Source organism: Scylla paramamosain, chromosome 36 (genome assembly GCF_035594125.1).
Source record: "Scylla paramamosain isolate STU-SP2022 chromosome 36, ASM3559412v1, whole genome shotgun sequence".
NCBI lineage: Eukaryota > Metazoa > Arthropoda > Malacostraca > Decapoda > Portunidae > Scylla > Scylla paramamosain.
In genome coordinates, this window is record NC_087186.1 from 14,031,908 (window position 1) to 14,054,799 (window position 22,892).

At 45.4% G+C, this 22,892-nt stretch overlaps 2 protein-coding genes across 3 annotated transcripts in view; one reads left to right on the forward strand and one right to left on the reverse strand.

The window, feature by feature from the left end:
* LOC135091039 (uncharacterized) overlaps positions 1-22,892 on the reverse strand; it is a 112,235-nt gene that overhangs the window by 71,051 nt on the left and 18,292 nt on the right. The gene's annotated exons all lie outside the window — the stretch shown is intronic.
* The window catches only part of LOC135090813 (serine proteinase stubble-like), a 48,615-nt gene continuing 46,396 nt past the window's right edge, over positions 20,674-22,892 (forward strand). The window contains exon 1 of the mRNA XM_063987879.1: positions 20,674-21,065. Within this exon, the coding sequence (XP_063843949.1) occupies positions 20,996-21,065 (70 nt within the window). The 5' untranslated portion in view covers positions 20,674-20,995. The remainder of the gene's footprint in view (positions 21,066-22,892) is intronic.

The following is a 22,892-nucleotide window of genomic DNA, read 5'->3' on the forward strand; positions in this document are numbered from 1 at the left end:
CCCTCTCTCTATCTCTCTCCTGCCTCAGTGAATGGAAGGTGGGATTCCATTGTCGCCACCTGCCAATTCTCGGTGACCAGGTGAAAAGGTCTGGCCAGATTACCTGTAGGCTTCTGTGTGTCTGAAGGATTGGGCGGCACAGGGATGGATTCAGGGATCAAAGGGAGGGATTCAGGGGGATCAGGGTAGGGAATCGTAAAATGTTGTCAGTTTTATCATAGCAAGCACTCTGGAGGGGGGCTGAGGCACTGTGGGGACATCTAACAGGAAGAACAAGAACAAGAACTTAAAAGAAGAACAAGAAAAATGGTTATATACTGGAAACTATAGAGGATCAGGTCTGCCTCACCACTTCTTATCCACTTATCCGCATCTATCCGAACAGGAATATACGAGTAAAGAACAACAAGAACAACGGGAACAGCAACAAAAAACAACAAGTAAATACTCATAATCACAAAGAACAACACAAACGCCAGCTGTACCTCACCTTTTTCGCCTGTCCACCTATCCACACCACACCACAGAAACACCAGCTGTACCTCACCATTTTCGCCTGTCCACCTATCCACACCACACCACAGAAACACCAGCTGTACCTCAACCACCCTTCGCCTGTCCACCTATCCACCCCTATCCACCACTTAACCCACAAACACCATTAAATACTAAGGTAAGCCCATCTCTACTTCACCACTACGCTATCCACCCGCTCCACCCATCCACCTATCCATCCTTCGCGCCCCTTCACCACCATGACCGCAGTTACCACAAGGACAGACGGGTTAGCTGAGCTGCGCTGCCCCATCCACGCCTAACGGAGGGCAAGGCGTTGACAGGTGAAGAGAATAATGAAACCTAAGATGAAAAGGGAAATGAAGACGAAGATGATGAAAGTGAAATAGGAGAGGAGATGATGATGATGATGATGATGATGATGATGATGATGATGATGATGGAATGAAAGGAAAGGAGTTTAGAGGGAAGGAATGAAGAGAAGGAAAATATAGAAGGCAGTTAATTGAGTTTGTGAAGCTATTTTTTGCGATTATCTCTCTCTCTCTCTCTCTCTCTCTCTCTCTCTCTCTCTCTCTCTCTCTCTCTCTCTCTCTCTCTGTGTGTGTGTGTGTGTGTGTGTGTGTGTGTGTGTGTGTGTGTGTGTGTGTGTGTATGAGGATACAAGACCATTTTTTCGATCTCTACCGTATGATCACACACACACACACACGGTGGTCGCCTCAATACAAAAAAAGATAAACTCAAATTTCTTTAGGTCTTTCTGAGTCTAACGGAAAAGGAGGGAAGACAGAGGGAAAAACCGGCTGGGAGGGAGGGAGAGGGGGAGGGAGAAGGAAAGAGGGAGAGGGAAAGAGGGAGAGAAAGAGAGGGGGGGAGGAAAGAAAGAAACAAGATACAGAAACAGGATAAGAAGGTACAAGAGGCTGAGAGAGAGAGAGAGAGAGAGAGAGAGAGAGAGAGAGAGAGGAGAGAGAGAGAGAGAGAGAGAGAGAGAGAGAGAGAGAGAGAGAGAGAGAGAATCAACATTTCTGTCCCGCAACACTCCCTCAAACAGTGTTACCACATTGGGGACGAAACACTTAATTAACAGAAGCCTTGGTTGAAGCTGTAACTGCGTGTGTGTGTGTGTGTGTGTGTGTGTGTGTGTGTGTGTGTGTGTGTGTGTGTGTGTGTGTGTGTGTGTGTGCCTGCCTGGCATCCACCTGTCTACCTTTCCACCACTCCAGCCGCCCACCTCCGCCCACGCCCATTGCTACACCGTCTCTCTCCACGCACCCCTGACGCCCAGCCGCCCACTACGCCCCTAATGCAACAAGTAAAGTGAGCGAGAGACACGTGAATACATCTACTACACTTATGTGACTCAGCGTGTAGCGCCTCAGGGGTCCGTGGTGTTGGCTCACGGTGGGCGTGCTGTGGGTGTGTGGTGCGTGTGTTGGCGTTGCCGTAGCGCACTGTCTCCTTGCGGGCGCTGACCAGACAACCGATTGACGCACGCACCACGGGCCGGCCGCTGGACGCTTACTCAAGTGTCCTAACAAAACAGAGGCTGCCGGGAGGCCATCGCCAGGCTGCCGGGGCCCCGCTGTCCTCCCAGTAGGCTCCGGGGTTAACGCACCGTACGTTTCACTCGCTGTCTTAAGTTTTCTTTTCGTTTCAGAACGAGGCGAGGAGACCTGCCGCCACCGTGTGAGCCTGACTGGCCCATTTAGGTCCAGAAATGCGCTGCAGCGTGAAGCGAAGGACCGGCGGAGGGTCGGCGGAGGGCCGGAGGATGGCCAGAGGAGGGGTCCGGAGGAGGCGTGGGTGGGGCGCGTGTTGAAACCCGACTATGTCCGACCAAGTTATGTCTTGGGGTGAGTCACGACCACGCGGCGCGACTCACAGAAGCGGCAGCAGCAGGAGCAGGAGCAGCGGCGGCAGCAGCAGCAGCAGGTTCCTCAGTCTAGCATCCCGTCAAGGTCAGGATGGTGGCGACAAACTCCGGCGCGGCAACACACGCCAACACACCGCCACCACCACCACCACCACCAGCACAATCCTCTCAGTGTTGTCAAGTGCGTGCTGAACTACAACAACACGAAAATAAGTAGCACGGCTCAGTTACTTACCTATTTGCCATAACTGAGGCGGGCTAGCACGGCAACACACACACACACACACGTACACACACACACACACACACACACACAAGGGGATAACCACAAGGAGAGAAGCAGATAACACAGCAGTCAAAACACTTCCCACAGCAAGCGTGAGTGCAACAATGAGTGACGTAACCTTGTGACAGCTAAATCTGTCCCCTGGCGTGAGATGAGCCACCCAGGGGAGGAAAAAATAGTCCCGTGCCTTCCGCCCCAGCAACACCCGGGGAATGCTGACACACCGGGAAACACCACCACGTCTCAGTACAGTGACCAACAAAATACCTGCCCATCCCAGCACACCTGAGTTACGTCACCTGCATACACAACACCTGAGCCGGAGCCGCGGTGCACAGCCTCCGCCGCCGGCCACCAAACAGCATGCACGCCCGCACCGTCAGTACCTTCCCTCAGCACACTGCCCCAGCACCCGTACCTGGCCTCAACATACCTGTGGGTTGCCGCAGGAATTTCACCAGGTGTTCCGGCAAGATGAACTCTCGTGGTGTTAAAACTTATCCAAATCTGTACAATTAAAACTTTTCCCCGGCCACAGCACTGCGCCGCGCGCCGCACACTGGGGGGTTGTATTCCTTGCTGCCGTGCACTCGCGTGGCGTCGTGCACATGTTCCTCACTTGCATTCTCCGCGGCATTGAATAACATGCGTCAACACACCGCCACACACTCGCGCACACACCCCTCCCTCTTCAGTGGGTGAAGGCATACTGAGTCTCGTTGCCGGAGAGTCGGCGGAGAGTGATCAACCGCTCTGCTTCACCTCGCCAAGCCTCGTGTCAGATTGTTTCGTGCGGGGGACGCCGGCTGTTGTAGTCACGAAGCGCACCTTGGGCGGCGCACGGAGAACCCCTAGCACCCTAGCAGCCCTGCACCTGCCCGCACGGAGGCCACGCACGCTGACGAAGGGCACAGCGGGAGGCAGGGCATGGCAGCAGACCGCCGCTAGACGTTCTGAGGGAAATTGATTTTATACGGCGCTGCTGAGGCGGTGGCAGGCAAACAGCTGGCAACTGACAACCCACTACTGCTGCTGCTGCTGCTGCTGCTGCTGCTGCTGCTGGAGTGCGGCTCATTTTTGGCAGCGAGTTGGCGCTCACGGACCATATTCTGAAACACCTCTACGCGGCACCTCCACCACTTTCAAAAGGCTGTAGTTGAAGTTACACCATTCTTCAGTGGTATTTTAACGGTTCTGGTGACAGATTAACAAGATTTCTAGATCAATTACCGGAAAAAACACTCTTCAGAACCCGGTTACATATTTTCAAGAGGTAATAGATAAAGTGATGCGGGTTTTAAGGGTGGTTTTACTGTCCTAGTGACAGATTAACAAGATTTCCTCAATATTAACAGGAGGAACACCCTTCAGAACCCGGCGTATCATCTCTGTGGCCCTTTGAAAATAGTCGTGGTGTGAGAACAAAGCCTTCTAAAATACGGGACATGCACCACGCCTGCCTCCCGCGCTGCTGTGGTGGGCTTCAGATAAAACTACACGAAGGCAGGCGATTTTTCTTTAATTTTATGTCAGAGGAGCACTGGCCTAGGGCGACGAAGAGGAAGGAAAGAAAATGCCCACCAAAGTTCCAGTTCCTAAGTAAAAAGGTCAAATGGACAATCCAGAATTGGAGGACACGAGCAATAAAGTATTGTTTCGCGACATTACTCTCTCTCTCTCTCTCTCTCTCTCCTCTCTCTCTCTCTCTCTCTCTCTCTCTCTCTCCAAGGCCCATATGCAAGGACTGGCGGATGGTGTACGGTGGCGTGGTTTTCACAAGCACGATGGCAGCAGGTTCACAGTTCACTGACATAAGCGAGTCAAGGCAGGGGGGGGGCGGGGGAGCGGTTGGTGCACACAAACTCTTCCAAGATGGCATTCCCTCCTCCTAAGGTAAGATTTACTGTTTTATTTCTAAGTTATATTTAGCCACACTGGCATTTATTAGACAAAACCAAAATATACATTGTCTTTATCACTCATAACATTAAATAAACGATCCTGACAGCGCGGGGATCTTGATTAATACGTCTTCTGTCAAGCCTCTAGACAACAATTAGCCCTAACAACGAAAGAAAGAAGGAATGGAAGAGGAAGAGATGGAGGAAAACAAAAAAGCAGCATTAACCAGTAGTCATTTGTTAGTGCTGAGTCATTAGGGAGCTTGAAAAGAAGATGAGATAGATTTATGTATGGTGATGATTGATGGAGATAGAGAGGTATGTGTCACGCAGCGCTGCCACGGAAATACTGGTTTGGTTTTGTTATGGCGTAAGTTTTGTGTTTTTTATGAGAGAGAGAGAGAGAGAGAGAGAGAGAGAGAGAGAGGAGAGAGAGAGAGAGAGAGAGAGAGAGAGACGGAGGAGAGAGAGAGAGGAGAGAGAGAATTTATATATATACTATAACACTTTAAAAGTCAGTATAATTCTCAGCCAGTATATTAATGTTTCCCTTTAAAATACTGTGAAGTCAGTACGTTTTCTTTCTTTAGTTCATAGAAAAACAAAACAAAAAAAATTGAGGCAGTAACTTGTATATTTCACCATTTCACATCCTTTTTCTTCTACTGTCCTTTTCACCACCACTTCTCCTCCTCTACCCCAAAATACTTCTTAACTAATAATTCTACTATTACTTCCTCAGATCCCCCCCTCCTCCTCCTCCTCCTCCTCCTCCTCCTCCTCCTCCTCAGTTCCTTTTTTTTTTTTTTTTCAGATACAAGAACTGTCATGTGTAGGCCTGATAGCTTCCTGCACCTTCCTTTATGTTAAGTTCAAATAGTGCTCATAAGTTTAAGAAATGACGTGCTTTCTCTCTCTCTCTCTCTCTCTCTCTCTCTCTCTCTCTCTCTCTCTCTCTCTCTCTCTCTCTGACACGTCTTGAAAGTGTTTGATATTGCTAGGAGAGAGAGAGAGAGAGAGAGAGAGAGGAGAGAGAGAGAGGAAGAGAGAGAGAGAGGAGAGAGAGAGAGAGAGAGAGATTGTGTGTGTGTGGTGTGTGTGTATGCGTATGTGTGTGTGTGTGTGTGTGTGTGTGTGTGTGTGTGTGTGTGTGTGTGTGTGTGTGGTGTGTGTGTGTGTGTGTGTTTCGCAATATCCTGTGAAAGTAAAGCATTATTGGAGTATATACTTCATCCTATTCTTGTTGTTGCATCCTGGTATAGATTGTATTTGCTATAATAATGTACTGTTGGAATGTTCTTTGTCTTAATATTGAATAGTAACACTGTGTCTCTCGTTCATTTGGACTCTTACTGTTGTTTGTGTGTTTGTTTGTTTGATAGTGTGTGTGTGTGTGTGTGTAATGTGTGTGTGTGTGTGTGAGTAAACTGATTTGGTGATAAATTTTGCATCGGTCGCTTCAGATATCGGAGGAGGAGGAGGAGATGGAGGAGGAAGAGGAGGAGGAGGAGAAGGAGGAGGAGGAGGAGGAGGAGGAGGAGGAGGAGGAGGAGGAGGAGGAGGAGGATTAAGGACTGTAGTGAAAGTGAGGGTGAAGATCCGGGTTGTCACGAGGAAAGGAAGGAGGAGGAGGAAGAGGAGGAGGAGGAGGAGGAGGAGGAGGAATACAAAGGAATACAAAGGAAAGCCAAACAGCAACAAACCTTTTGGTCCTTGCAAGGCTGTTTGGTAACTACTTCTAACTAGCTACAGTGAAGAGAGACAGGACAGCATAGCAGAAGGAGGAGGAGGAGGAGGAGGAGGAAGAGAAGGAGGAGGATGAGGAGGAGGAGGAAGAAGAAGAGGAGGAGGAGGAGGAAGAGGAGGAGGAGGAGAGGATAATAAGCTAAAGGTAGGCAGGACAAAGGCAGGATTTGTGTCAGAAAATATTCTCTCTCTCTCTCTCTCTCTCTCTCTCTCTCTCTCTCTCTCTCTCTCTCTCTCTCTCTCTCTCTCTCTTTGTATGTATGTATGTGTTCATTTGATCTTCCCTCTCTTTTACGATTTTTCATTCTTTTCCTGCTTTCTTCTTCGCTCTCTTCCTCCCTCCTTCTCTCTCTCCCTCCTTACCTCCCTCTCTCTCTCCCTCCCTCCCACAAGCGATAGGAGGACTACTAAACTCTCACTTTCACTCCTACAAGTTCCGTGAGAGAGAGAGAGAGAGAGAGAGAGAGAGAAGAGAGAGAGAGAGAGAGAGAGAGAGGAGAGAGAGAGAGAGAGAGAATTTGCGAGGGCGATTCTGAAAGTGAATTTTGCTTTTGTTTTATCATAAATTTTGTTTAGCATCAAGTTTAAAGTGCTCTCTCTCTCTCTCTCTCTCTCCTCTCTCTCTCTCTCTCTCTCTCTCTCTCTCTCTCTCTCTCTCTCTCTCTCTCTCTCCTTCCTTCTTTGACATTTCACGACTTCTCTATCTTTTTTCATTCTTCTTCTTTTCTCCACTTAGTTTCTCTTTCTTCCTGTGTTTCTCTCATGTCCTCTCTTCACCTCTTGCTTTATCACACCTGCTCCTCACACCTGCTCCTCACACCTCACCCTCACCTGTGCGTCACTTCCTACCGTCACCTGCCAGTTGCCTCGCCTCTGTGGCCCTGTATTCATATCACTGACCAACGGGTAAGAGTAAGTGGTGGTGCGGAATATTACTCTGTATGCGTGTGTGTGTAGTAGTAGTAGTAGTAGTAGTAGTAGTAGTAGTAGTAGTAGTAGTAGTGTGTTTTAAAGCTCCCTAATGGACTCGGCGTTGAAAGAAGCAAGGTTAAGAGTAGGAAGGGAGAGAAGAGGACACACACACACACACACACACACACACACACACACACACACACATTCTATAGACCAAGTAGCTTCATCAGGAGTAAGCGAGGTCAGGAATAAGTGTGCAGAGGGGCGTTGGCACCTGAAGGAGGCACTGACGCGACGCTCTGGCAGGAAACATCTAAGAGAGAGAGAGAGAGAGAGAGAGAGAGGGCGTGTATATGGATAAGGAAGGTCAGAATGAGTAGTGAAGGTAAAAGTAACTCAAGCTGGGATTACCAAGTTGTTGTCTCGCCTACAGCAGGATAAGTAGGTCAGGTGAGGTCAGTAGCAGCAGAAGGAGGAGGAGGAGGAGGAGGAGGAGGAAGAAATTGAACTGCATTACGTAACCTCTGCTCATTGTGACTTATAATTTCGTGTGTTTCGTTTCATCCTTCGCTGACATCAATGGCATCAATGGAAAGTGAATGTAAATGGCATGAAGCAATGGTCCTTTAATTTTTAACTTTCTAAAGGCAACTGAACAAAATATTAAAAGAGGTAATGCTCAAAACTATTACTACTACTACTACTACTACTACAATTTTCCCATAAAAGGCAGTGGTAGCGCCTACAAACTAGTACCACCACCACCACTACCACTACCACCACCACCGCCACCATGACCCAGACAAAGCATATAGTACAAAGTGGTGTCCCCGCCCAGTACCATCGAGTCAATTTGTGCCCCTTGGCGATGCTTGAGTACCAGTTCACAGTGGCGGTGGTGGTGGAGGTGGTGGTGGTGTTGGTGGTGGTGGTGTGTGCCGGTGTCCCCACGCTCCTGGCACCTGGGAGGGTCAGCGGCGACACACACAACACACACACATACACACACATTCGACACACACACACACATATACACACATACATAGTTCCTTCCGGTGTTTGACCTACCAACCGATTGCCCGCCTGTCTGTCTGTCTGTCTGTTTGTCAATGTGTGTTTGTGTTTGTGTGTGTTGTGTGGTGTGTGTGTGTGTGTGTGTTTGTCTATGACTGCTTCTGTGTGTCTGTTCGTTTGTTTGTCTGTCTATCTGTTAAACCATTTCAGTGTACTCATATTTCGCGTCTCTCTCTCTGTCTCTCCTCTCTCTCTCTCTCTCTCTCTCTCCTCTCTCTCTCTCTCTCCTCTCTCTCCTTCTCTCTCTCTCCTCTCTCTCTCTCTCTCTGATATTCATCCTATCTTTCTATCTATCTATTTTATCTAACTATCTATCTATCTATCTATCTATCTATCTATCTATCTATCTATTTATCTATCTATCCATCTGTCTGTCTGTCTGCCTGTCTGACCGTCACTCCGGTCAAAACAAGAGAAAACCCACACACCTGCTCTGCTTCTCCTCCTCCTCCTCCCTCCTCCTCCTCCTTTTCCTCCTCCTCCTCTTCCTCCTCCTCGGAAGTGTTATAAGTTGGAAGTAATAACGAGGACACGTCTACTTAAGTAAAGTGACTGTAACATCCGTGTGTGTGTGTGTGTGTGTGTGTGTGTGTGTGTGTGTGTGTGTGTGTGTGTGTGGCCACGCTTTGAAATGAAAAAAAAATAAATAAATAAATAACGGCTTCAATTTCCTTTACAGCAAATTAAAAACAAACAAAAATAAATAAATAAACAAATAAATAAACAAAAAAATAATGGTAACAGAGAGAAAAACACATAATTTCCTGTTCATGTGTTGCAGTAATCCGGGCAGACTTTCTAATTAACACCACCCTCACCTGTCTACCTGAGCCGTGAGGAGTTTCGTTCGATCCCAACGCTGCATATGCCGTTCATCGTGTGTTCAGCAGGGGATCGCACGCCACTGACCCATCAAGCCAATCAGAGACGTTATCCTGCCTCCAGTGTTTTGTGATTGGCTGCGTGAGATAAGGAGGGTGATGAAGGCAAGGTGAGGGAGGGAGGGAGGTAGAGAGGAGAGGGGTAGGAAGGATGAGCAAGTTAGGTAGGGTGAGAGAGGGTGAGAGGAAGACAGGCTGAGGGAGGGAGGTAGAGGGAGAGCAAGAGTGAGGGAGGGTGGGCGAGGTAGGCAGGGTGTGAGAGGGTAAGAGAAAAGCAGGGTGAGGAAAGGTGAGGAAAGGGTGAAGCAGGGTGTGTGGGAACGTGAGGCAAAGCGAGGAAGGATAAGGAAGGGTGAGGAAAACATGAGGCAGGGTGAAGGAGGGTAAGAGGGAGAGGAAAAATGAAACAGGGTGAAGCAGGTTAAGGAATGGACGAGGCTAAGTGAGGGAGGGTGAGGAAGGCAGGATGAGTGTGTGAGGGAGGGTGAAGAAGAGTGAAGGGAGGCTGAAGGAGGGTGAGGGAGGATGAGTGAGGGTGAGGGAGGCAGGGCGAGGCGGGTCAATGTCTTCCTAACAATTCTGGACGAGAGTAAAAGTGGTCTCAGCATTTAGGAATTCCCACCACCACCACCACCCACTACCACCACCACCACCACCGCCATCACTCATTACTCTCCCTTCAAAATTCTTCAGCAGCCAATTTTTCTTCCCCTCTCCCTCGTGTTACCAGCAAAGACACGCCGGGACAGACTGCATACCTTTCTTGCCACCTTCCCTGTCTGTTTGTCTGTCTGTCTGCCTGCCTGCCTGCCTCGCCTCCGTCAGTTAAAGTTAAAGGTTTAAATAGAAACGTGCCACTTAACTATGCTTTTTTCTCTCTCTCTTTCTCTCTCTCTCTTTATCTTTCTCTCTCTCTTTTTTTCTGTTTCCCTCCAGGGTGAAAAAAATTGTTCATGCGTTTGTCTATTGTTCATTTTATTTGTATTTTACTGTTCATGCGTTGATGTTAATTGGTGAGGGAAGAGGAGGAAGAGGAGGAGGAGGAGGAGGAGGAGGAGGAGGAAGAGGAGGAGTGGCCATTCTTTCCTTAACACTCCTCCTCTCTCTTCTTCAGGAGCTAATGCCCGACTGACTTGTTGCCTCCTCCTCCTCCTCCTCCTCCTCCTCCTCCTCCTCTTCAGTAATCCTATAACATGGAAAAGTGAAATGTCCTTCTTTCCTTCTTTCCTTTTTTTTTTTTTTTATGACACAACTTCCCTTTCCTCTCTCCCTTCCTTCCTCTCCTTCCCTCCCTCTCTCTTCCTCTATTATATTCTATCCCTTCCTTCCTTTCTTTCTTTATGGCTTATCTTCCCTTCCTTCCTTCCTTCCTTTCCTCCTTCCTTTATTGTATCCTTTCTTTACCTTCTGTTCTCTTTACCACTTCAGTCTTTCACAATACGATCCATTTTCTTCTCCCTTCCTTCCTTCCTTCCTTCCTTCCTTCCTTCCTTCTTTTCTCAATGCTCTCCTTTCCTTCTTTCTCTTCCTGCCCTTTCTCCCTTGTCCCAATATTGAGTTACCAATTGCTTTCTCTCTCTCTCTCTCTCTCTCTCTCTCTCTCTCTCTCTCTCTCTCTCTCTCTCTCTCCCTCTCTCTCTCTTCTCTCTCTCCTCTCTCTCTCTCTCTCTCTCTCTCTCTCGGGTGGTTCCGGCAGGTCAGGTACAGCAGTGGACAGGTGGAGAAGGGGGTGGAAGGCAGGTGGAAGGAAGGGGGGAGGTGAGGGAGTAAGGGAGTAAGGGAAGGAAGGAGACAGTAACCCCTTTCCCTCTTCCCCTCTTACTCTCTCTCTCCCTCTCTCTCTTTCTCTCTCCCTTTACTCATTCTTTCTTACTCAACCACAGCGGAAAGTAAAAGTGAAGAGAGACGCCTCCTGCTACTCATTTCCCTTCCAACCAGCTCCTCGTTCACACCTCCTCCTCCTCTTCCTCCTCCTCTTCCTCCTCCTCCAGTTTCACATATCAACACAGAGGAGTATTGCCAGTGTTGCATTTTAATGTGTTTCGAGTGTCTGAGTGTTTCTATATACAGGTGTTAATTGTCACCTGTCACCCTGCCTCACCTGAAGTCACCTGTCTCAAGCACCATGGCAGGTAAGTACAGTATTGGTGTCTTTGTTACGGATCCGGGTACATACTTGTGTGGTTAACGTGTTTTGACTTGTTACGTGTTGTTATCTGTATGTTATTCTGAAGGTAGAGTGAAAGTGTGTGTCCGTGTGTGTATGGGTGGGTGAGTGAGCTTTATCTGTGTGTGTGTGTGTGTGTGTGTGTGTGTGTGTGTGTGTGTGTGTGTCGGAGTCATAACACATCATCAAGAGAAAGTGAGAAAGTATGCAGATGAACAAGCAAGATGTACCAAAAGCACGAACTTCTGTGTGGCCGAGCGGGGGAGAGTCAAGAGATCGAGTCAACACGAGCAGATCAGTCTTACCTCTAAAGCGCCCCAGGGAACATAAGAAATTAATAGAAAAGACAGCAAGCCATCAGACCTACACGTGACAGTCCCTTGATAAAAACATACCCACATATTTGCACCTATCATAAGCATGTCTAATCTTTTAAAAGCCTCCTATTGACTCGGTACTAACAATTACTGATTACTGAGGCTAAGAATACAAGGGAAGCTGTCTTGAGTCATTAGAACTACACGTGGCAGTCCCTGTATAAAGCATGCCTGCCTATTTCCACCTATCATCCTTATTCATACATGTTTAACCTTTTGAAGCCTCCTGTTATAAAGGAAATGGTTATCACTGTGAAGATATAAGGATATGAGAGAGAGAGAGAGAGAGAGAGAGAGAGAGAGAGAGAGAGAGAGAGAGAGAGAGAGAGAGAGAGAGCAAATAAGAACCTAAAAAAAATACTATGAAAAAGCTCAGGTAGTGTCTCTCGCTCCCACAGTCACGTGTCGATGTTTGCCTTCTTGTTTAACACCTGGGCCTGTATTTTTTTAAACGCTTTGCTCTCTCACCAAGACTATTTTCCAGAGCCACAGAGGACGGTTAGCCGAGTTCTCAAGACCGTTTCTCCTTTTAATGACGCAGAAATCTTGCTAACTTGTCACTAAAACGGTAAAAAAAAAAAAAAAAAAAAAAAAAAAAAACACTGAATTCCCTAGTAACTTCAACTTTTAAAATAGTGGAGGCGCGGTGCAGTTTCAAAATACGAGGCTTGGATTTGCCTTCACTTTTCCCCAGAGACTATGTTGAGGGTACTCTTCAGGTTATCCAATAAACTCCTTTATTAGAAAGTACAGTGTGTTTTTTTTTTCTTTCTTTCTTTTGGTAAGGAAAGGTACTGGTGTGATCTTCCCTATACTAATCCTAATTGTTCTTTTTTTTCAGTTAGATTAGGTGGTTAAGTTAGATTAGTTGATCGACTTACATAGTTAGGCTAGGTCAGGTTAGGCTTGGTTGAGTAGGTTAGGTTTGGTTAGGTTAGGTTAGGTTTAGGCTTGTCTTGGTTAAGTTACGTTAGGTTAGGTTAGGTTTGTCTTGCTTAGGCTAGGTTAGGTTAGGTTTGTCTTAGGTTACGTTAGGTTAGGTTATGTTAATTTAAAGTTTGTTTTGTTAGGTTACATTAGGCTAGTCAAATAATTAGATAAGTTTCTATATCTGTCTTTCTATCTATATATCCATCTACCTATCTATCTATCTATCAATCAATTAATCAATCAGCCAGTCACCCTATCAATTGGCAATATCACACAGTCGATGGCTAAATAAAAAAAAAAAAAAGGAAAGTAGGAAACAAAAGGAAACCATTCTCAACAGTACAGTGCGTCAGTGAAAGTCATGCTTCGTACCACCACCATCACCACCACCACAAGGAAAGGTAACAGCTCGGTAATGTGATGGTAATTAATGCTGTAACGACCCATTATGGCAGCCAGCGATGACGTGACAAGACGGATGCTGCAAGGCTTATTTCTTACCTTTTTTAGTCCGTATTCTGAACCGCCTTGCGCTCTCTCTCTCTCTCTCTCTCTCTCTCTCTCTCTCTCTCTCTCTCTCTCTCTCTCTCTCTCTCTCTCTCTCTCTCTCACCACGAGAATCTTTAAAGGCCACAGAGATCATTAACCGAGTTCTCAAGAGTGTTTTTCCAGTTAATAATGTAGAAATCTTGTTAATCTGTCACTAGAACCGTAAAAAAAAAAAAGAAAAAAAAACATAAATCCATGAGACTTTATTTAGAGCCTTTTGAAATTAGGTACCCAGGTTCTCAAGAGTGTTAATAATGTAGAAATACCGTTAGAAACCCTTTGAATAGAGGTGCAACGCAGAAGTGTTTCAGAATCCTGTCCTCTTTCTCTCCGTCGCTCGTGGTCGCAAAGGATGACTTGTGCTTCTCATTATGATGGTAAAAAACAATCCTTTCCTCATTTCGTTCTGTTATTGTCTGGCTTTCGCTCAGTGCTCACTCGCTGGCTCGGAACGTGTGATCATTAGCGCCGGAGTAATGCACTGAGGGCAAGTGTGAAATGGCTACGTGTTATAAGGAGGTTCAAGCGTGATGGAATTTGAGTCATGCTTGATAGTTCAGATTCAAGCTTGATATACTTTTAAACTTGAGGTTGATAAAGTTAGATTCAAGGATGGTAAAAATTCAAGGTGGACAGAGTTGCATTCAAGCTTGACAACTTTAGATTCAAGCTTGACGTTAGATGCAAGGTTGATAAAGCAAGGTTCAAGATTGGTAAAGTTAGATTGAAAGAAAGGATAGGAGGGAATTAGTTCTCAAAAAGAGTGGTGGATAATTGGAATAGACTCAATGATCAGGTTTTTTTTCTTTTTTATGTAGGAAGGACACTGGCCAAGGACAACAAAAATCCAATAAAAAAAATATGCCTACTGAAATGCCAGTCCCATAAAAGGGTCAAAGCAGTGGTCAAAAATTGATGAATAAGTGTCTTGAAACCGTTCCGCTAGTTCCGGGTCTTTAGGGAGCCTTAAAAGATCAGACAACGATAACATACAAGACCATTCACTTCACAACTCCCTGTTCTGCCCACCTCTAAGACACCAGCATTCTCGTATCACCTGTACGCACGCACACACACAGCCAGCCTTCCCCTCACAGCCTTACACAGCAGAGTTGCGTCTCCACAGCAGCGTCATGGCGGCGTGAGTCACAACCACAGCACCAACACAGAAACTAGTATTCAGAAACGCTTTGCTTTCTCACTGTGACTATTTTTGAAGGCCCCAGAGATTACTAGCCGGGTTCTCAAGAGTGATTTTCCTGTTAATAAAGTAGAAATCATGTTATTCTGTCACTAGAACCATAAAAACCGGTGTAACTTCAATTAGAGCTTTTTGAGTGCAGACAGCCGGTTCTCAAGACTGTTTCTTTTGTTAATACTCTAGAAATCTTGTCAGTCTTCGTTAGTCATAAAAATATCCTTAAAAACACGAGTCACTTTAATCAGTAGAGCTTTTTGAATGTAGTGGAGGCGTGGCGCAGCAGGGTTTCTGAATACAGTCTTGTCTCACGTTCCGTTTGGTCAAATTTGTGAAAGTCCCGCGGCGATGTTTGGCGAGCAGTGTGTGAGGAAAGCTGCCCGTAGCGTGGCGAGCCGCTCCCTCCCGCCCGCCCAGCCAGGCCACGCCGCCCCAGTTTCTCTTATCACGGGACGATGGGCAGCGGGGAGCGTGGAGCAGTCTTCCTCTCTAAGCCTAGGGAAACAGCGAAAGAAGTCTTGAAACCTTCCTCTCCAAATAGTTCAAGTCAAAGGCAGCAGGAGATACAGAAGCAGGCAGGGCGTTGCAGAGTTCATCAGATTGAGTATGCTGGCTAAGTCTTGCATCATTGAGGTGGACAGAACAGGGACGAGAGAGAAAAAGCCTTGTGCCTGTACCCTTGTTGACTCAGGTGGTTCTTCCTCGTGAACAAGGGCGCCGGCGCCTCCCAAGGCCGCCTATCTAGGGAACAAGGGCGCCGCCTTTCTGGTCTACTTCGCGCAAGCATTTTTCACAATGTTTTTTTTTTCAGTCTCAAAGGAATGAATGAACAAACACGTGTGCGCGCGCGCTCCTCGGGAATAAAAGATTAGTGAAAATACAAACAAGACTACAAACGTTCCACACACACACACACACACACACACACACACACACACACATACTCACACACAGGCAGTTAACAATATAACGACCCAAACTTTCACTGTTGCAAAACGCCGCCTCTCTGCCTCGCTTTCAGCACTAACTAATTTTCTCCATGCAGCGCAGGGAACGAAAACAAAAGAAACTGCCACAACATTACATCATGAGAGAGAAACCTTTTCAACAAGTCTCGACAAGTTATATATATTTTTTTCCCTTGGTCTTTTCACTTTACCCTTTTTCATAACTTTTTTTTCGTGTATTTACTTGGCAATTTTATAGTTAGCATCAAAGTGTAGGTCGATTTTCTCCTATATGCTATTTTTTTTCATCATTTTTTTTCCAGTCCTTTCACCAATCATAAAAAAAAGAGTCTGCTAACTATAATATCTCTCTCTGACCCACCACCACCACCACCACCACCATAACCACCATCCGTACCCTCGCTAACACCACCACACTAACCACGACTACTAACACTACGATCTACATCACTTCTACACACATACACACACACACAAACACACACACGGAATCGAGCCCATTGAACTGTATAACCTACACACACACACACACACACACACACACACACACACACACACACACACACACACACACACACACACACACACACACATACACACACACACACACACCGCCCCTACCGTGTTGTGTGGGGTTGTGTTTACCTGTTTACCTTTAGTCTACCTTTACCTGTCCGCCTCACCTGCGCCACTCAAAGTATCTAGGTTGTAATGAGGTTGTAATTAGCAGAGCGTGGCTTCTCCTCTCTCTCTCTCTCTCTCTCTCTCTCTGGTAAATCGTAAGGTTAGGTGCCTTCCGCGGTTCGAACCCAAGTCTCTTGTACTCCGTAAGATTCCTGCGCAAGAGTCTGACCATTGCGCCAGCCTCAGCATCTACAAGTGATATAACACACACACACACACACACACACACACACACACACACATTGAGAAAGACAGATACATACATACATACATATGCATGAACAGATAGATAAATAGATAGATAGATAGATAGATAGACAAGTAGGTAGATAGATAGATACATAGACTAATAGATAGACAGGTACATAGATGCACAGACAAATGGATAGATAGATAGATAGATAGATAGATAGACAGATAGACAGATAGAGAGACAGATGGATAGATACATATATTGATAGATAAGTAGACAGATAGATAGAGAGATAGATACTTTACTGACCACAGCTAGGAATCACACACACACACACACACACACACACACACACACACACACACACAGAAAGCTTCTCCCAGGCTCTCTCTCTTTCTCTCATCCACATTCACACACGCACTTGTTACCACCAGTGTTTTGCTAAGTCCGCCCGGCCTCCTTGTTTCTCCTCAGCAGGTAAAAAAGAAGAGGAAGAAAGAAAGGAAGAGAAAGGAAAGGTTTAAGTGATGTGCTGAAACTAAATCTCTTTCTGCTTTCTCCTTGTTATTGTTATTGTTATTATTATTAGATGTAGTAGTAGTAGTAGTAGTAGTAGTAGTAGTAGTAGTAGTAGTAGTAGTAGTAGTAGTAGTAGTAGTAGTAGTTTTTACGAACATATATTAATGCAGAAATTGTTCACTCTCCTCCTCCTCCTCCTCCTCCTTTTCCTCCTCCTCCTCCTCCTCCTCCTCCTCCTCCTCCTCCTCCAAGCGCTAGGGGACATTAATACCCAGCCTCAAGGAAGGATTTTTTCTTTTTTGTTTTCTTTTTTTTATTTTGTAGGTCAAGTAGTGTAATATATCAAAGTTTTCTCTCGATTCCCTTTTGTTTTATGCTGTCTGTCTGTCTGTCTGTCTGTCTGTCTGTCAGAATGATGGTGAGTTTCTGAGTGAGTGAGTGAGTGAGTGAGTGAGTTTCTGACTTACTAACTGACTGATTGATCACATGTTATTTCTCTCTCTCTCTCTCTCTCTCTCTCTCTCTCTCTCTCTCTCTCTCTCTCTCTCTCTCTCTCTCTCTCTCTCTCTCTCAACTTTCACCTCCTCCAGTCTTTCTTTTCACCGTGCCATTATATCTTAATTATTTCATCTCCTCTCTTCATTTCCTCTCCTCACTACCTCCTTCCCTCCCTCCCCCCTCCCTCCCTCCCTCCTTCCCTCCCTCTGTTCCTCATCATTAGCTCCTCTTATGTCTTCAAAGTTTTTCCTCCCTTCATCTGATAATTAGAGGAGAGAAAGTAGAGATGTCATGATGTGGATGATGAGGAAGAGGAGGAAGAGGAGGAGGAGAAGAAGGAGGAAGAGGAGGAGGAGGAGGACAAGCTTCTCATTCTCCTCACTCATTTCACGCCCCGAAGAGTTATCGTGTCAATGCTCCTCCTCCTTCTCCTCCTCCTCCTCCTCCTCCTCCTCCTCCTCCTCCTCCACTGAATGTAGAAGCGAGAGGAAGATTTCGTGAGATGTAAATAGAGAGAGAGAGAGAGAGAGAGAGAGAGAGAGAGAGAGAGAGAGAGAGAGAGAGAGAGAGAGAGAGAGAGAGAGAGAGAGAGGCGACTCACACACTCTCCTCAGGTCATTCAGTGGACTAATTAGGTCACAGATAAGACCTTTGTGCTTGAAGGGTCAAAAAAACACCTTATCTATATTGAATCTCGACCTTATTGGAACTTCACTTCATTGTAAGCCACTTTCTACTCCACCCAGCCCACCCAACCCAGCTAAGCCACTCATTAACAAGACTATAGCACTTTAATGTCCCTATAATCTTTTCATGTATCTTAAGACAAAGGTTATTAATGGTATGGTAAATATAGCAGTAGGTGTGGTGGCAGTGGTAGTAGTGTGTGTGTGTGTGTGTGTGTGTTTAGGAGTGAATTTAAAGGTCGTGACATGTATCTTTCAACTGCACACACACACACACACACACACACACACACACACACACACACACACACACACACACACACACACACACACACACTTTCGCCGGAAGTACCAAAGGAGAAAGTGTACAAAATCCCAATTGTGACACTTATCAACTCGCCTTTGTTTGTGTCATCGTTGTTGTTGTTGTTGTTGTTGTTGTTGTTGTTGTTGTTGTTATCAATACTTTTATCTTCTCTATTTTATTTTATTTTATTTATTTTTTTGTCTCATTTAATATTCGAGTTTCAATTCAAAGTTATCATTTATCTCCTTTCTATTCGCTCTCTTCTCTTCCTCCTCCTCCTCTTCCTCCTCCTGCTATGTATTTTCTTCATATATATCTACTGTTTTCTTTATTTCTCATCTTAATTCTTTCCTATTGGTAACACCCTTTCCATCCCCCCCCCACCTCTCTCTCTCTCTCTCTCTCTCTCTCTCTCTCGTTTCGCTTTCTTACCAAGGACGCCCTGGGCACACTCATCTCTATTTCAACTCTCTCTTTCCACTCTCCTCCTCCTCCTCCTCCTCCTCCTCCTCCTCCTCCTCCTCTACGACCAAGGACAGTTTAGAAAGTTTCGGGACAGAGAGAGAGAGAGAGAGAGAGAGAGAGAGAGAGAGAGAGAGAGAGAGAGAGAGAGAGAGAGAGAGAGAGAGAGAGAGAGAGAGAGAGAGACTTTCATTCGTGGTCTTGGTTAAACAAGTGAGAGGAGAGAGAGAGAGAGAGAGAGAGAGAGAGAGAGAGAGAGAGAGAGAGAGAGAGAGAGAGAGATTGGGATACAGTAAAAAAAAGAAAAAAAGTGAAAAAAAATGGCAGATATACGCAAAGAAAATACTTAGACCGAAGAGAAGGAGGAGGAGGAGGAGGAGGAGGAGGAGGAGGAGGAAGAGGAAGAACAGTACGAGTACATACTGTATGTGTGTCAGTGGCAACAGTTGTCACTTCCCTCCTCCTCCTCCTCCTCCTCCTCCTCCTCCTCCTCCTCCTCCTCCTTCTCCTCCTCTTTCCATCTGTCTCACCAACACCCCCAATCCTCCCCGCAACCTCTGCTCCATCTCGCACATGGTTTGCTTGCACACCCACACACACACACACACACACACACACACGTGAACTAAATATAGAATAATGAATGCACAAAATAAACTTGCTCTTATTGTTTCTTCAAGTTGAGTTTCTATGCTTGGGATGAAAAGAATTAAGTGATATTACATTTTTTGCTACATTGGTACTTATTAATATTACTTGTTTTTACTTATAATAGAAACGAGAGAGAGAGAGAGAGAGAGAGAGAGAGAGAGAGAGAGAGAGAGAGAGAGAGAGAGAGAGAGAGAGAGAGAGAGAGCATCTTTTAATTAAAACTTTATTGCGGAAGAAACACACACACACACACACACACACACACACACACCTTATGTCAAACTCCTCCCTCCCTCCACTCCCTCCCCGTTCACTTCAACTTGGCGGGGGGTTCCTCAGAGTTGCCAGTTAGCAATAAACTAGCATATGACGCTTTTTTTTTTTTTTTCAGCGTGTCATCATGCACGAGTTTTCATTGGCATCATTGTTATCATTATCATCATCATTTTCATTGTCATCACCATCACGACGGCCATCAGTGCGTCTTGTCTTTCTGTGGTGTGGTGTTGATGTTTCGCTGTACGAGGAAAGAGGAAGAGGAAGAAGAGGAGGAGAAGGAAGAGAAAGAAGAGAGGACGATTAAGAATATAAGGGAATACAAAAAGGAAAAAGCAAGATAAATAGATAGATAGATAGATAAACAGATAGAAAGACAGATAATTTGATGAATAGATAAATAAATCGATAGATACTGTAGATACATAAATAGGTTTTGTCAATTAGTTAAACAGTCAGTCAGTCACTCAATCAGTCAGTCAGTCAGTCACCGCCACGCATAAGCCAAGAATCACACACACACACACACACACACACACACACACACACACACATCACTAAGACAAGACACAACAACAGCGGCATTGTGACACGCGCCTTGCCACAGTGCGCCCCTCCGTCTCTGCGTTCCCTTAGCTTGGGTACGACCCCTGAGGCGACAAGGAACACTTCACGACCATCACGCCGCGCATGTCCCGCCGAGGCACGACCAGGAGGTGGAGGGTGTGGAGTGGGTGGAGTGAGGAGTGTACTGCCTAGGGGTGATGGTGGTGGTGGTGGTGGTGGTGGTGGTAAGAGGGGAGGAGTAAGTGGAGGAGATGATGGTGGTGGAGTTTTTGTGATAGTAGTAGTAGTAGTAGTAGTAGGAGGAGGAGGAGGAGGAGGAGGAGGAGGAGGAGGAGGAGTAAAAGCGAAATATTATGCAAAAAGAAAAAAAAACAGAAATTATCTCAAAAAAAATCCTACAGAGAGAGAGAGAGAGAGAGAGAGAGAGAGAGAGAGAGAGAGAGAGAGAGGTAAGGGGGCGGGGCGTGGTGGAGCGGTGAGGACTGAGGAGCGGTCGACCACCACCACCACCACCTCCACCACCACCACCACCGAAGCATCAGCTGGTTCAGTCAGCGGCGGCGTGTCGAGGAGGAGAGAGTGTCGCCGCTCTCTATCAGTGTTCATCAGTAACCCGTCTCTTTCTCGTGCCCTTATGGTGTCGCCCCGTGTCCCTCCCGCCCCTCGTGCCCTCCGCCATGTCCCTAGGGGTAGTATAAGTCCCTGGTGTCCCTGGAACTGAGAGCAAGGGTGATGCAGGATACTTAGAGTGACAATACGTGAAGGATGGTGGTGAGGTGCCCTGCGATACATCCTTACCTGTCCACGCAGCGAATCATGAGTCCCCATGCCCCAGGTGAGTGCCCCGACCCTACCTGTGATTAGCGCCTTTGTCACTCGCTGTACTATTGGTGGTGTTGTTGGTTTGCTGTCGTTGTTGTTACCACTACTGTCACCGGTGCTCGCCTTGTTGTTATTGGTGAGGTAGCGGCATTACAGGTGCGGTGTGAGTGGTGAAGGGTGTGTCTCGTTAAAGGAATGACAAGACAGGTGAGGGAAATGTACCTGAGATACTTGGGGAAAAAAGAAAGGAAAAAAAGGACTATTATGTATCTCTTAACTCAAACTCGAGAAAATCCCCCGCAAAAAAAATAGGAAAAATACAAACATATCTTTTTTTTTTATTTCCATGGTAACGAAATCGAAATAAAATATTAAAACACAGACGTAAACATCACTCTGTATCTCAGTGCTGACTAGAATAAGTGATACGGAGATAGAGACACTGTGCACCATCACTCACGAAAGCCAGATGATGTTGAAATATAGAAATAAACACAATTCTTTATATTACCCTTAACAAAAAGAATGAAAAAGAAAGAAGATACACTGTGCATCATTATGAGAAAACGCAAAAGAAAATATGAAACGTAAACTTAACTAGAAGAGAAAAATAAATAAATAAATAAATAAATCACGTAATAGAAATATATACACTGTACATAACGAGAACCAAAGAAAAAAAACAAATTAAAACACAGAAATAAAGCATAACTCTATCCCAACCTTAACTAAAAAAAAATATATATAAATAAATAAATACAAATCCCTGGAGTGTGCATGTATGTGTGTGTGTGTATGTGTGTGTGTGTGTAGTGGTTTGCAGTGAGTGAGGCGGCCGCTATGTGTGTCGTGTTTCCCCGGCCCTCCCTCACACGAGTCACTCTCAGGCACACAAACACACCGATACACACCCGCGTCTCCTCAAACACCGCCCGTCGCTGTGGCCACAAGACTGTTAAGCTGGCGGGGAATCGCGCTATCAAACACCACTCGCTTCTGTATCAACCTGTTTTTTTCTTTTTTTTTTTTTACTTATGTTTTAGAATTGGAGGGATAAGTTGTGAAAGAAAAACTAAATCTTTCTTTCTCTCTTCTGTTATCAATAATTCTATGTGTATTTAAGAAAGGAGGGATAAGTTGTGGATGAAAAACTTAATCTTTCTCTCTCTCTTCTGTAATCAAGCATTTTTTCACGTGTAGTTAAGAAAGAAACGAGAAATTGTGAACGAAAAACACTAAATCTTTCTCTCTCTCTCTCTCTCTCTCTCTTCTGCTATCAATAATTCTATGTATATTTAGGAAAGAAGGGATGAATTGTGAACGAAAAAAAATAATAATAAATCTTTCTCTCTCTCTTCTGTAATCAAACATTTTTTCTACGTGTATTTAAGAAAGAAACGATAAATTATGAACGAAAAAAAAAAAACTTTCTTCTGTAATCAAACTTTTTTTACGTGTATTTAAGAAAGAAACGATCAATTGTGAACGAAAAAAAAAAACTTTCTTCTGTAATAAAACTTTTTTTTTACGTGTATTTAAGAAAGAAACGATCGATTGTGAACGAAAAAAAAAAGCAGCGTGGTTCTTTCAAAAATTTCCTCTCCCTTCTGTACTTCAGTCATAACTGTATTATTTGTCTTACTTAACCTCTACCATTAATATTTCCTACGTATAATTAAGACAGGTGCAAAAAAAGACAAAAAAAAAAAAAAAACAGGTAACATTCTTGTAAAATTTCCACTTATAAACATATTCCTCTATTAAAACTCAGGTACTTATTATCACTCAGGACGTGAACTAGTTTCCCTGGTAACTCTCAGCGCGACATGCAACACTTCAC